The sequence below is a fragment of the Parambassis ranga genome, chromosome 1 (genome assembly GCF_900634625.1).
Source record: "Parambassis ranga chromosome 1, fParRan2.1, whole genome shotgun sequence".
In the NCBI taxonomy this organism is placed as follows: domain Eukaryota; kingdom Metazoa; phylum Chordata; class Actinopteri; family Ambassidae; genus Parambassis; species Parambassis ranga.
The window spans coordinates 8,823,703-8,839,792 of NC_041022.1; the positions used below are offsets into that span (position 1 = coordinate 8,823,703).

A 16,090-nucleotide genomic window follows, 5' to 3' on the forward strand; every position below is an offset into this window, starting at 1 on the left:
GTCATATGTCACATAACAAAACCCCCTGAGTCTGCACAAGCTGTTTTGTAAAAAGATCATGTGAGCCAGCGTGAGTGTTGTTTTTTGGGAGTGTTTGGCCCACAGGCCCTCTGCTCTCTTATCTGCTGATTCAGTAAACACTGTTTTTTTCCCCGTCAATCAATCTGACTTCACTGATGAACACAACTACATAACTTCGCTGTTATATGTTTCTGACATTTATTCTGCTGAAAACTGTCAATAATCACAAGTTTCTAGGAAAGTTTGCATACCTTTGTTGGCTAATTTTCCAGTCTTATGCAGACATAAGATCATAAAAAAACTTTGAATAGATAAACATGGGAACTAGATCTCCAGGTAAACTTAACAGGAGGAAGGACTCACTCATTTAGGAAAGGAAGACAAAGGCAGGGAAGGACGAGACAGAAAACCCCTTTAGGTAAAGTTGTTAGGTCTTAAAATACAAAGCTCTATTTGAGTAAAACAGGTTTTCCACATAAGTCATAATCCCGACTCTGCTCGGTAACAATAACAGCTGCTTGCTGCGGCACACAGTCATTGTGCGTCAGGTACACACCCTCAGATTCTGATGCCTTTCCTGTTGAGGACATCTTTAGCAACAGTGACGATCTGACCTGACACCCCCCCCCTAGTCCCCCGCCTCAGGCCTTTAAATGACTCAAGCACAGACACAGTTGTCTCCAACTGGGGAGATGATGTTGTTATCTCAGCCTCTCCTTGGAGAAGTTCAGTTAAGGCCGGAGTCATCACAACCACCACTGCTTTGAAACCTCCTACAAACCCCCTGGGTGGTCTTAAAGGAAAGGTAGGTTCCACAGTGGGAGCTGAAGGGTGGGGTGTTATTTTGAGCCCTTCATTTACGTGTGGAGGTGTATCATTGTGTGAAGTTGGTGGTATGAGCAAAAGCAGACACACACGCAGTGCTCTTTAGTATAGATGGGTGAATCATAGGCCGCTAAACACACTCCACGCTTCACCTTTGGCTGAGGCCTTAGATGTGCCACAAAGTGTGTGAGAGTGGAGGGAGAGACACGCACGTGTGGGTGTGATTCCTGCCTATCTGTCACTCAATGAACCGAGTAAGGTTTTGTGATGACGTACATCACAACTTATAGGTTTAGGATGGAGCCTCTGTGGCCTCGTCTTCATCATAAACATAAAGCTGAGGTCCAGCTTCTGTAAGAGCGCATCAAGCCACGCCCACACAGACAGGAAAATATCAGTTGCTCTACATTTGCATTGCAGGAAGTTGCCTCCTCTTCCTTTTGACACTAGAAAAAATTGACAGTTTATTTTTTATTATAAATTTCAGTGCTGTAAACCTGAGAGAGCATTCAATGAGAACAGGGAAATCCCTTATGAACTATAAATACTTTGTAATGATCTAGCTCAGTACATCTACACGTGCAGTTAGCATTCCTTCACTGTTTGATCAGATGTCTAACATCAGTTTTCCGCTGCTGTGTCTCATTTGATTATTAGCTGGAGTCACAGAGGAATGTAGCGACGCAGAAACATCAATCTGTCTCTCATTGCTTAAGCTGTTATGTAAAGTGCCTTGTGTTTCTTCACGGCACCAATCTACGTCACACACAAAAACAACAACACCCTGATTGTGCAGGTGCATACCGTAGTAAATAACTTGTGGAGTAAACACAAGCCAACGTCACAGGTATCTACAGACACCTCAACACATGACAGGCTTAAGAGGAGTGAGGAGTCATCTTCAGTATTACTAGAGTTGCTGTAAACATTGTTTCCACTACGACTTCTGATAGGTGCTGTCAAGAAGCTGCTTTAGAGACGCTCTGACTTCTGTCTTCTAATCAAAACCTTTACATACAAGTTGTCCAGCATTGAGGACAAAATGTGATCATAATGTTATGACCGAACAGTTAAATGGTCTTTAGTATGATCATTAGAGGTCTGTTCATACCATCTGCTAACAAACACCTGAGAGATTTCTCATTAAATAGTTTGCATATATTCAAGAAGAAATAAAAAATGGAGCCTATCTACACCATAAAAACAATAATGTTGGTCAGTCAGGATGGACGTCTCCCACCATAGTAACCAAGGAAAGGATTGAGAGGCTTGCATGTTATGAAAATGTCTGTTTTAAATTGGGAGCTAGGAGAGAATAAATGTTCTGCAGTGGTGAAACTGTAGTCCTGCAGCTCTGCACCATCCAGACAGCAGCACTGCCTCTTTTGTTTGATGCAATGACATTACTGTCCAACAGTGTTTTCTTTAATCTAACAAGTACAATGACAAGTCCAGGAAGACGGTAAAGTTTCATTCTGGAGGCACTGTTCGCCTCCGAACATGTCACAGCTGAACACTGACGTCAGGCAGCACGCTCTGAGTGTGACTGTGTGTGTTTAAGGAGTGCAGACTCGCAGTTTTTTTTAATGAGAATTTAGAAAGTTACATGTTTGCATGTGCTTCTGCAGTTCCCCATGAACTACACCTATTTGTTCACATATTCTTCATGCCACAGAGGCACTTTTCTTCTGTGGAAATACATCTTAAAGATGTGAGCTCCCACATACGTCATGACACAGTAAACTACACACAGGCCTGCAGGCACACAGACACATAGACACACACAAAGGAGAGCGAAGCTTGCAGGCATCAACACACAAAGAAAAAGAGTGACACAGATGGAGGGAGAAAAAGAGCAGAGGAGACTGTGACAAGCCTGTAGGCATTAACACACATTCAGAGAGAGATAGAGAGAGAGAGACAGAGACAGAGAGAGAGCGAGAGAGAGAGAGAGAGGGAAAGAGAGAGAGAGAGAGAGAGAGAGGGAGGGAGAGAGAGAGAGAGCAACAGAGGAAGGAAAGCGAGAAGCCGCACACACAAAGAAGAAGCTTCAATGTATAATTTAGTGGTGACTCATACCCTTTTGTCAAACACACACACGCACACACGCACACACACACACACACACACTGCATTTCTCTGTCATTCCTCTTCAAACAGCAGATGAAGCATGCAGACTGCTGGGGACTGAGATGACAGGGTGACCCGACCACCCAAAACTGGCATGACATAACAGGATGTGACCCTCTCATCCGACCCTCCAAACCTGCCTCTGAGCGTGCCTCCACCGGGCTGTGAACCTCACTTCTCCATGCACTTTCTGTGATATGGCTTTTATTTTTTGCAGTATATTCTATCATGCATTCAAATGTCTGTCCATTCATGCCAGAGAATGCACATCATTCAGTGTTATGCATCATGACTTCTGCACTACATATATCTAAAATGTTGATCTTGATTGGCCTTGTTAGAATGACACGATCATCTTTTATGTAATAATTTTAGATCATGTCTGGGTGGAAATTTGTCACAGTGACCTTTGACCACACCATGTTTTCAATGAGGCGTTTGCTTTCACGATCGCAGACAGACACCTTGCAAACATAAGGTCTGCTCTGACTGATCACCAATACCAATTACCTGCCAGTCACCGTCATTGATCGTTAGCTGGTGATTAATGGCTGTGAAGATGATATTGAATACAAAAGCAATGTACATCCCCAAGTGTACGATGAGTCAGCCACATTTTTAATTATTGTTCATGCATTAAAAAAAAACATTTAAAAGAAAATTTTTGGGCTAGGGTTAGGCGTCGGTGTGTTATGCGTTGATGGACTTGATGGAGAAAAAGGAAAAAGATGTGAATGAAGATATCAACATGTTTTATATCCAGCAACAAAATATAATTTCCCATTCATGACACTGTACAGCTTTAAATTTGATATAATTAACCCATTTAAATGATTATAGTAATATATCACATTGATTTGAGTGACAGGCGGGTGCTGCAACTTTCCACTCTTTACAATCTTTACAGAATTACTGTTCAATGTGAGGCTTGATTAAAAAAAAAGATGAAATGATAATGACTCATCTACAATAGGTCACAGTTTACTCTCATTGCCCGGACAATCTAATTTGACACTACAGAGCTCCAGCAGGCAAAGACAAAAAGGAGACTGATGAGGGGAAGTCACTCGTCTTCTTGTAGAGCAGTGGGGACTTCTTGTCTTGTCACAAAGGCTTTAGTAAGATGTGTGGTGATGACACCGCACTGTTCCAGTGTGATTCACCCCCTCCTCATTTCCTGTTAACCACAGTCAAGAAGGAACACTGCACCACATGGATCTGGGTAAACAGACCACTGCAGATCTGAGGCAGATGAAGCAGGATAAAAAAACGTGACTCCTCCATCGTCACAAACACATCCGCCCAAGTTCTCATTAGATGCAGTGTGTGTGTGTGTGTGTGTGGGTGTGTGTGTGTGTGTGGGTGTGTTGGTTTTTGTGTATTAAACGGACAATTGGTATGAATACACCCCGACACTAGGCAGACATTTTGAATTAGTCAGACAGGGCCAGTGTCCGCCTAATTCTAACAGCGTAGATGTGTTTCTATTGGCTTAGAAAGCCCATATACTAATTTTCAGCAAAAGTCCTTCTATTACACATTTTCATGATTTTGTGTATAATCTGTGTATCAACATAGCGCCCCTGCCGGTGGGTCCGGGTAGTACACCACCTAATTAATTATTCACACAAGTGTATATTTCGCAGGTTTTGATTGGCTGATGGATACACAGTCCCCCTAATTCATACAGTCACCCTAATTCAAGGAATACCAGAGGGTCAATAGGCAATAGGCAAGGCAAGGTTTATTTATATAGCACCATTCATACAAAAGGCAATTCAGAGTGCTTTACAGAAGACATTAAGATCACAGAATAAAAAATAACATTTTAAAACAAACAACTTAGAAATTAAAATCATAAAGATTAAGTGGGAAAGATTAAATGAGAAAAGTTCAGTTAGGAACCATGAATACAATGAAATTGAAGAGAATGCTGCAGTAAACAGGCCTGATTTAAATAAAGTGACTGTTTGAGCAGACCTCAGGTATTCAGGAAGATTGTTCCACAGGTGAGGGGCAGAATAACTGAACCCTGCTTCACTTAGTTTGGTCCTGACCCTGGGTACACATAGTAGAATAGAATAGAATAGAATAGAATAGAATAGAATAGAATAGATTTTCTCCTCAGGGAAATTTGGTTACCAGCAGCAATACAACACCGACAGAGCAAGAGTTAAGTAGAATAGAATAGAACATAGTACAGTAAAAAATAAAAGATAAGAGGAATTCTGTACCAACATTGCACAGCAGCATAGATGGTACAGATGGATTATTGCACATGTAAATTATTGCAGGTGTGTTGTATCAGCGGGCTGTGCTCCTCCCTCCTTCTCCCCCTCCTGCCAAAAGCAGAGTTGTAGAGTTTGATGGATCGGGGGACAAAGGAGTCTCTGAGTCTGTTGGTCCTGCTCTTGGGGAGGAGCAGCCTGTGACTGTTCAGGCTCCTCTGAGCGCTGATGACAGTGTGCAGAGGATGACTGGCATCGTCCACAATAGCCAGGGAGTCCAGCTTCATGCTGACCACAGAGCCGGCCTGATCAGTTTGTCCAGCCTGTTAGTACACCTTTTGTTTATGTTACCCCCCAGCAGACAACAGCATAAAAAAGTGTACTGGCCACCACAGACTGGTAGAACATCCAAAGGAGTTTCCTGCAGATGTTGAAGGCTCCCAGTCTTCAGGAAGTACAGACGGCTCTGGCCCTTCTTGTACAGGTGATCTGTACAGCATGTCCAGTCCAGCTTGTTGTCCAGCCACAACCCGAGGTACTTGTAGCTGCCTACAATCTCCACCTCGTCGTCCCTGATGGTCACTGGACGTGGCTGTGGGCTGGACTTCCTGAAGTCGATGACCAGCTCCTTAGTCTTTGAGGTGTTAAGCTGGAGATGGTTCACCTGACTCCAGGTGACAAAGTCACTGACTACACTTCTGTACTCATCCTCTCCATCATCCCTGATACAGCCCACGATGGCTGTGTCTTCTGCAAACTTCTGGATGTGACACAGTTCTGAGTTGTAGCAGAAGTCTGAGGTGTAAAGGGTGAAGAGGAGGGGGGCCAGCACCGTCCCCTGGGGAGCTCCACTGCTGCTAATGACAGTGTCTGATGTGGTGTCCTTTAGCCTGACGTACTGCGGTCTCTCCGTGAGGTAGTCAGCAATCCAGGACACCAAGTAGTGGTCCACAGACATCTCCCTCAGTTTGTCCAGTAGCAGCAGGGGCTGGATGGTGTTGAAGGCACTTGAGAAGTCCAAGAAAAGAATCCTCACTGTGCCCCTCCCTTTGTCCAGATGTGCTTGAACACGGTGTAGGAGGTAGAGAATGGCGTCCTCCACACCCACACCTGCCCAGTAGGCAAACTGTAGCGGGTCCTGAGCCTGATGCACTTGGGGCTTGAGGAGGTCGAGGATGAGCCGCTCCATTGTCTTCATCAGCTGTGATGTGAGTGCCACCGGTCTGTAGTCGTTCAGCTCCTGAGGGCAGATTCTCTTTGGGACTGGAACAAAACAGGATGTTTTCCACAGGGTAGGCACTCTCCCCAGCTGCAGACTGAGGTTGAAGACAGTAGGCCTGTCCCTGATGATCTCAGGGGTCTGGATGCTTCATAGGGAACCAACAAATCCACAATGTATTTTGGTCCAAGACCATTTAGTGCTTTGTAAGCCAAGAGTAAATTTTAAAATGTATCCTTTGACTCACAGGAAGCCAGTGCAGTGATCTGAGTACAGGTGTGATGTGGTCCAGTTTCCTGGTGTTAGTCAGAACTCAGGCAGCAGCGTTTTGGACCAGCTGTAGCTGCCTGATTGATTTTTTGTTAAGACCTGTGGAATGCCATTATAATAATCCTACTGAAAATGAATGCGTGAATATGTTTTTCTGTGTCTTGTTTGGACAGAAAGCCTTTGATCCTAACAATGTTTTTCAGGTGGTAATAGGCCAACATAGTAATAGCTTTTATATGGTTGTTAAAATTCAGGTCTGATCTAAGAGCTTTCATTTTTGGGGCCAAAAACAAGCACTTCTGTCTAATCTGCATTGAGCTGGAGAAAGTTCTGGCTCATCCACTCATTGATTTGTTGAGTACACTTACTTAATAACAATAAAAAGGGTTATATCTGTCCGGGCGCGGTGGCCGGCTTTAGGACCCGGGGGAAACCTTTGCGACACACACACACACACATGGAGTCAGCAGCCCCCCCCCTCCCTTCTCTGAGGAACGTCTCTGCCCTCTCGTCACGTGGACTCGTTTCACCTGGCATGGCGAGGATCACGCAGGTAAGGCTTTTAACTCCAGACACACAGCTACACTAGTTCAACAAGCTAGTCTTGACAGGTTTGTTTTTTGCATCGCTAGCTAGTTAAACCTAACGTGCTTATTGGACCAGGTTCAGCTAAATGGAAACTTTAACCATAACTTTAAGTCAGTTAATAACACGCGGCCACCGAAACACTTTTTTCACCGGAACAACTCGGTTGAAACGGGATGTTGTTGTGCCGACGCTCCAGCATGTCTGCCGTGTCTTTTCTTGCTCCATGTGAGCAGCTAAGTAAAGAGATCCGCTCCTGATGCATCTACAGCTGATGTTATTCTTTTAAACGCAGCATTAAAGCGTCTTCTAAGCAAAGAGACGGGCCGCGGAGTGAAAGCGATGAAAAGTACACTCGTAGTGCATCAGCACGAGTTTCACTACTCGGCTTCTTTGCACTTCATTATTGATCCGCGTTATAAACATCTTACATGTGGGAATAAAGCAGCGCGCATGAGAAATGATCCAGGCCGCGTGGATGCATGAAATAATTTGACTGAATTGTTGTAGTGACTAGTCATTTTATTTGAAGGCTGAAAAAATCTGGACAAGGCGTAATGTCTGTCATTCTCTCAGTATACAATTGTTTTGTTATTGCACATCAAAAAGTATCTTTGAATGTTCAACTTTGATTGTTTAGTGATTAACTTTGTCCATTTCTGTCCCCAGAACAGTCCACAGGAGACTGATTCTGTCCCACCTGCCTCTCCTACCAGCAGCATTCATGAGGTGAATAATTGATAATTTATTAAAGTCCTGTTTTAAAATCTTCTATATTTCTCTGTAACACTGTATGCTGCTGTCATACTGTGTATTGTGGGGGATGGGCGGTGTTCTGACCTCCACCATGAGGCTAGACCAGTTTGAGCATCATGTCCTCCTAGTTACTGCTGCTGTCATACTGTGTATTGTGGGGGATGGGCGGTGTTCTGACCTCCACCATGAGGCTAGAAAGGCTAGACCAGTTTGTGTACCATGTCCTCCTAGTTACTGCTGCTGTCATACTGTGTATTGTGTGGGGTGGGCAGTATTGTGCAGCTTAATAACAAAATCAGCTCAATCAACTCTATGTTTTTAATGGTCAGTGTTTATGCTGAAATGAATTCTCACTCTTGAGGAAAATATAACGTGTATTGACATTTTGTCAGTATATAATTGTTTGTTTATCACACAACACAAATAACTACAGTTTGAATGTTCAACTTCAGATGTTTAGTGATTAAACTTTGTCCATTTCTGTCCCCAGAACAGTCCACAGGAGACTGATCCTGTCCCGCCTGCCTCTCCTGCCAGCAGCATTCATGAGGTGAATAATTGATAATTTATTAAAGTCCTGTTTAAAAATCTTTGATATTTCTTTAACATTATATGCATGTATCCTAATCACATGTCTGTTTACAATCTTAAAATATCATGTCTGTTGTCATTCTCTCAGTATACAATTGTTTTGTTATTGCACATCATGAGCTTCTACACTTTGAATGTTCAACTTTGATTGTTTAGTGATTAACTTTGTCCATTTCTGTCCCTAGAACAGTCCACAGGAGACTGATCCTGTCCCACCTGCCTCTCCTACCAGCAGCATTCATGAGGTGAATAATTGATAATTTATTAAAGTCCTGTTTTAAAAGTCTTCTATATTTCTCTGTAACACTGTATGCTGCTGTCATACTGTGTATTGTGGGGGATGGGCGGTGTTCTGACCTCCACCATGAGGCTAGACCAGTTTGAGCATCGTGTCCTCCTAGTTACTGCTGCTGTCATACTGTGTATTGTGGGGGATGGGCGGTGTTCTGACCTCCACCATAAGGCTAGAAAGGCTAGACCAGTTTGTGTACCATGTCCTCCTAGTTACTGCTGCTGTCATACTGTGTATTGTGTGGGGTGGGCAGTATTGTGCAGCTTAATAACAAAATCAGCTCAATCAACTCTATGTTTTTAATGGTCAGTGTTTATGCTGAAATGAATTCTCACTCTTGAGGAAAATATAACATGTATTGACATTTTGTCAGTATATAATTGTTTGTTTATTGCACAACACAAATAACTACAGTTTGAATGTTCCACTTCAGATGTTTAGTGCTTATTGCTTATCCATTTCTGTCCCCAGAACAGTCCACAGGAGACTGATCCTGTCCCGCCTGCCTCTCCTGCCAGCAGCATTCATGAGGTAAATAATTTAAAAATTCAATATTTCTCTGTAACATTTTGTATACACATCCTAAACACATCCATCCATCCATTCAAAATTAGCATCTCAGACTTAAAATCCTTGGGTAATCTGCTTTATGTGAACTATATGTGTATGCTTACATTTGATAGATATTGGCAAACATAACCCAATTATGATTCAGAAAATATGTTTCGAAGGCTTTTAAAGTCAAACTGTCAGTTAGAGCAGTCTTTATCTTTAGGGAATGTACCCTGAATGTGTACATAAGTTATAGCACAACGCATTAATGATATATTTAGTGGCTTAAGTCGTGACTATATAAAAAATACTTGATTGCTTGAAATATTTGAGTACCTAAAATTTCTACTTAACCTTTGAACCTTCTGTTCAGAATTTCTTTGGGTGAGGATGGAAAAGTTCACATGTTTTGTTTGTTCGTTTACAAATAATAGCAAAATATATACATTTTCTTTTATATTTCCACAATTTACATTCTGTTAATGTTCTCCATCACACAAAAAGCAGTGTTTTTTGAATTGCAAGTGTTTTCATCAAATCAGATGAAGTGTAATTTTGATATTCATCATGATATTCTCATAACTATGTTTTTTCCAACAGATCTGTGAACATGATTTGGTCTCCTCAGTTGTACCAAGCTTCGACAAATGTGCCAGGTGTGGTGGACCTTATGCTGCGATCAAGTGGACTGGTATTAGATGTAAACGTGAGTAGTTTTGTTGAATAAATGATGCATTCATGCATGATGTACCAATATTAATTCATAATTATTACAGTATTTTTTTATTCAGTCTGCATAATATATCACATTTAGTGTTTGTTGACAAAGGTTTTCGGTTCACCAATTTCCACTAATTCAGTTACATAGACATAAAAGTACATTGAACATTTTCCATTCAAAGCAGTTTTCTACAAATCAAAGATTTACACACTCAGCTAAAGCAGCTATGTGTAAGACTAGGGTACCAAAGGTAGCATCTGAAGACTTAGGAAAGACACCATCACCCCAAGTCTATGGAGAACTTTGTAAAGCAGCCCTTGCAAAAATCATACTCTTCAACCGAAGACGTGGAGGAGAAGTTGCAAAAATGAGACTCAAAGGCTTCCTCGAAAGGGACACAACTGCCTTGCATAAGGATGTTGCCAGCGGCCTTACAAAATTCGAACAAAAACTTTGTAACCACTTCAGTTGCGTGGAAATTAGGGGTAAAAGAGGGCGCAAAGTTGCTGTGCTGCTGTCACCAGACATGGTTGATGCCTTAACACATCTTATCAGCAAAAGAACAGAGTGTGGAGTCCCAGAAGAGAATGAATTCCTGTTTGCAAGACCCCATTGTTTGTCTTCTTATAGAGGACAGGACTGTTTGAGGATTTATGCAAATGAGTGTGGCGCTCAGAACCCTGAACTCCTCAGGTCAAGTCACTTGTGCAAGCATGTTGCAACTTTGTCACAAATCCTGAACCTCAAAAATCATGAGTTGGATCAAGTTGCAGACTTCTTAGGACATGACGTTCGTGTCCACAGAGAATATTACAGGCTTCCAGAGGCTACAACGCAGCTGGCCAAAATATCAAAATTACTTCTTGCCTTGGAGAAAGGGTCCCTGACAAATCTTCAAGGCAAATCACTTGAAGAGATTGACATTGAAGGTATTGCTATTAAAAGTTGTTTTCAGCTGTGTAGATCTGTGTAGATCATAAAGTTTGGTTTACAAGAATTGCTAACAGATATTTTTACTGTAGCAAAAATATGACCTAACCTCTAGAATGTTATGCTTTCCACACAGCCTGCCTGCCATTTGTCCCTCACACAACCCCACTTAAAAAACATCTGTCCCTTTTACCTCAACAAGCTAATCTTCATTGTAATATTATTCATAATGTTTTATCGCTGTAACTCAATGTTGGCTGTTTAATTCTCTCATGTTTTATTATTTATTTTCTTCATTTTTTGTCAGATGACATGAACCTGAGTGATTCTGAGCAAAGCGAAGACAGTGAGTTTGATGAACAGCAGCCCCTCATACATTCACATACAAGTGTTGGTAAGTGTGCCTAGAAATATTTTTAACTAGAAATATTAATAACTGAATTGGCACAAACCTGCTTATATTACATGAACTTTATTGAGCCGTACTATTAATTCTACAGGAATGAAAAGAGCCAGCCAATATGAGCAGGAATGTCCAGGAACCTCAGGTGATATGACTAAGCATCCTCGTTGATGTTTGATTCATTACATGTAGTAATGTTAGATGGATGTTTGTTAGATGGATACAGCAGTGCAGGAGTCATCACAGGGCATGCCATAGGAGCTACAGCTGCTCTTGTCTGTATGTCTCCATTTCCAGTACTTCAGTTCAGGCATTAGTCATTTTATCATGACATGGCAGGGAGACTTGAATATAAATTATTTTTAATGGATGCATTCCTTTTAGCTATGCAAGTTCAAGTGGTCTGCTATTGTACATGCTAACTGGCATGGCATGGCTTATTGGGATATACCTGAATCATAATCAATCATAGTCATTATTGTTGTCCTGTACCTGTAATGACAGGTCAAATCATCACATGAACATTCAACTACTTTATTCTGTAGGGATGAAGAGAGACAGGCAGCCTGTTGAGGAACCTCCAGGCACCTCAGATGGTATGACCACTACTTCAATCCACCAGCCTCCTTGATGTTTGATTCATTACACGTAGACAAGGCAATGCTGCTCGCTATTTTAATGTTAGTCAGGCAGGGTTTGTTAGATGGATACAGCAGTGCAGGAGTCATCACAGGGCATGCCATAGGAGCTACAGCTGCTCTTGTCTGTATGTCTGTTTGTCTCCATTTCCAGTACTTCAGTTCAGTTATTAGTCATTTTGTCATGACATAGCAAGGAGAGTTGAATTTAAACTACTTTTGTTAATAGATGCATTCCTTTTAGCCATGCAAGTTCAAGTGGTCTGCCATTGTACATGCTAACTCACTGGTATGGCTTATTGGGATATACCTGTAACATAACAAGCACTATTGTGGCGCACAGTTGCACGGCCAGGAAGCTATATTCCAAACATAATCTCGCCCGCACTTTTTGTGCAAGTGACAATATAGTTCCATTCCTGTACCTGTAGTGACAGGTTGAAGTGTCTGTTGTGAAATACACAAATCATCACATGAACATTCAACTACTCTATTCTGTAGGGATGAAGAGAGACAAGCAGCCTGCTGAGGAACCTCCAAGCACCTCAGATGGTATGACCACTACCTCAGTCCACCAGCATCCTTGATGTTTGATTCATTACATGTAGGCTAAGCAATATTACTGTTTGCTATTATATCCATATACCTAATCTTTTTTTTCACTATACAGATATTGACTCTGCCATTGAAAGCACATCTACTGGTAAGACAACATGTTTTTTCTGAAGCAAAACACTTTAAATGGGTTTTAATACTAGTCTACAAACTGTGAAGATAAAATCAGTGATGTTTGTCATTGCACAGCATATCGTCACCCTATTAAATGAATGGCCTAGGTAATGTTTTGACCAAAATGAATATTTGGCCTAAATATCATATGCTCTGCTTTTGGTGAAGTTATGTGTTGTCTGAAAAACTTGGAAAAAAGGACTCAGGCCATTATTCTAATAGTGTGAGGATATGCAAGCCCTGGTAGGTGAGGCTCAGCTTCCTGCTTCTCCATGTCCTCAGTTCACAAAATACATTCTGAGTAGTGTTGTGGAGTGTTGAGGTGCTGTTCAAGCGTGCAGTGGAACGCAGTGACTTCCTCTGTGGTGTCCTGTCATGGACACGATGCTCATGAAGACTCATGAAGTGATATGTTAACCAGTTCCAGGGGTTGTTTTTGTTGGGATTGTTGTGTGAATACCATTTGACAATCTGTTTTTCCTCTCTTGTAGTGAGTCTGGATGCCAAGGGAAATAATGCAAGGAGAAAACAAAAAAGTGTCTGTTTTAAGTACACTTTCCTGTTGGGATGAAGAGGCCCAGGTAGCCTGTTGGCACGTCAGATGGTATGACCCCTAACTCAATCCACCAGCTTCCTCGAGGTTGGAGCAGTGAATGGTGTGAAAGACATTTGGTTCTATAATGTTGCAGCACTTTTTTAGTTTTTTGTTAAATGTTTTAAAATGTACAAGCCAAGATGTTTTATGATTGTTTTTGCTGCAATAAATGTGGCTTGCAGTGCATTGACTGGTGTTTGTCTCGTAGCATCACAAAAACATTCTCTGTAATCATGAAAGAGGTATTAACTATATAAAATATGTAATATATATGTGAGCTATATTGCCAGTTAAAATGTGTCCTCACAAATCAGGTATGTCTTCACAATGCATAGTCTGGCGTATTGTGTGTTGTGTAAAACAAATTGTCCACATATAGTAGGTGTGTCCTTTCAATGGACAATGCCTTCACGTTTGTGTTTGTGTTTAGCCATGTTCCATTAATGGTATTTGACCCTTTAATACACCTCAGTGACATTTTTGTGTGTGTGTATAGCTACTGTCTGCACAAATTGAGTTAGTCCTCCTAATTTCTCTTTGTGTCATGGGCGGGGCTAATTACCTCATTATCTCCTGTCCGCCTAACTAACCATGTTGTCAGGTTGTTATATCTTGGGTTGTGTGCTGTGTATTTAAGATTTAAAGTGACATTTGTGTTCTATGGCTCAAAACAGATTTTTTGACATACCCCATATCATCGTAAAGCAAGTGGAAAGGGGTGTCCGCCTAATGTAGCAAAAAACGCGTTTGGCCAGCAGTGTCCGTCTAGTTCACATAGACCCGTATGGGTGTGTGTGTGTGTGTGTGTGTGTGTGTGAGAAGGTGTGAATGACGCTGAGTGTCAGGCTTACCAGATCTTACACTGTTACTGTCTTACACCTAATTGGACAGGTGGCAGCTTTCCTTATGTTGTTGTTTTTGTTGTTGTTTAGGGAGAATGCTTAGAGACAATTAAGGATTAAATGACAAAGGAATGTCTGCCTCACACACACACACACAGCACGTCACTAGACTTACACACACACACACATATTAGTTACAGCATGTCACTCACAAACAACTCAAAATGAGAGCTCTACAGCACATAGAGAGGCCACACTAAATCTGAATTCCACTCACACCACTGTAGAGATAGTGGTGGTAGTGGTGGTGGAGGCGGTAGTGTGAAGGGTTGTTGCTGCTGGTGGCGCTGACGTAGCTATTATCCGTCTTGTGCGCCAGTATTAAAGCCAATCCTAGTGGATTAAGGGCGCAGAAGAAGAAGAGTTAGTCATTATCCTCGCATGAGCGTCATCTCTGTCATCATACAGTACCAGTCATCTGTTGAGTAGATATGTTAATGGAGGGGTTGGAGCTGCGATGAAGCTGATAAAGGCGGACACCTCCACTAACTGCGACTGTGGGAGACAACAGGGGATGAAAACGTATAAAGTGCTTCCACAGCGGGTGTATTCCTGCAGCTTCCTCTTTCCTCAGCGTGAGGCGAAATGAAGCTGGCTGGGTGCAGAATAAGACCTGGAGCAACATAGCAATATGTGAAAATGAAAAAAAAAACAGTCAGTCAGACACGCTGGAGTTTTTTAAATTTAATTCACATTTGTTGAGACATCTCCATGGAACCTATTTGTGAGTGTGTGAACAGGAATTGGTGGTGGTGAGTGTCTGCAAAGGGAAACACCTGCTCCAATAGACTGTTAATAAAGATGTCACCCATATGATTTCCAAAGAGCAATTTTTGAAGCTAAATATGGAGGTTTAAGCTATCATCACCACTGACTATATGATTGCTCCAAGCAGAGGTGGAACATGTGTTGAGCAAAGGCAGGATGTCATGTAACTGAACTAGTAACTAGAATCAGAATCAGAATCAGAATCAGAATCGTGTTTATTGCCATGTAAGTGAAGGGGGTTCACATTACTAGGAATTTGCCTTAGTGATTGGTGCATACAAAGAACATATAATAATTAACATGCAATAAGATAAAAACTAAGATAAAATTAAGCAAATAAACTAAAGTAAGGCTAACTTGACATGACTAACTTGGAAGTGGCTTTTAGTTCTATAAAAATCATTGTACTGTTATCATATAATATACAAGACTGTGAACATGTGTATATCTACTGTAAAGTTGGATATTTTAACATGGAAGTGCGTGAGGATTGGCTCACTTTTGGAGCCAGCCTCAAGTGGCCAGTTGAGGAACTGCAGCTTTTTTGGTTTTCTTTTCTGTTCCCAGAGGTAGCTGCTTGTCCCAGTCAATCAGTTTTTCCAAAAATATTAATAGCATGACCCTGTTAAAACATGCCTCCGACATAAATGACTATTATCTAATACTTAGACTAAGCAGGAATGTGTGTCAGAGAAGTGATGCAATATTGATTAGGGACCAAAAAGGTTTATTACACTCGACAGCTGAGTGTTGGGCATGTTACTTTAAAAAGGTAACTATAGTTACTAGTTACTTCTCCAAAAAGTAACTGAATTAGTAACTGAGTTACATCATTATAAAAGTAATTATCAGGGAGAGTAATTATTGTGTTACTCTTTTAACATGTTCAAAGTGACTATTCCCATCACTGCTTGTTGAATAATGCAAAGCATTAC

At 41.5% G+C, this 16,090-nt stretch overlaps 1 protein-coding gene across 1 annotated transcript; it reads left to right on the plus strand.

The window, feature by feature from the left end:
- The first annotated feature begins 7,228 nt into the window (after positions 1-7,228).
- Positions 7,229-13,614, plus strand: LOC114449819 (uncharacterized). Its single transcript, XM_028427686.1, has 11 exons — positions 7,229-7,246; positions 7,948-8,007; positions 8,525-8,584; positions 9,389-9,448; positions 10,070-10,175; positions 11,428-11,514; positions 11,621-11,668; positions 12,069-12,119; positions 12,663-12,713; positions 12,832-12,864; positions 13,382-13,614. The coding sequence occupies exons 1-11, from the start codon at positions 7,229-7,231 to the stop codon at positions 13,459-13,461; spliced, it is 654 nt and encodes a 217-aa protein (XP_028283487.1). The 3' UTR covers positions 13,462-13,614.
- The last annotated feature ends 2,476 nt before the right edge of the window (positions 13,615-16,090 follow it).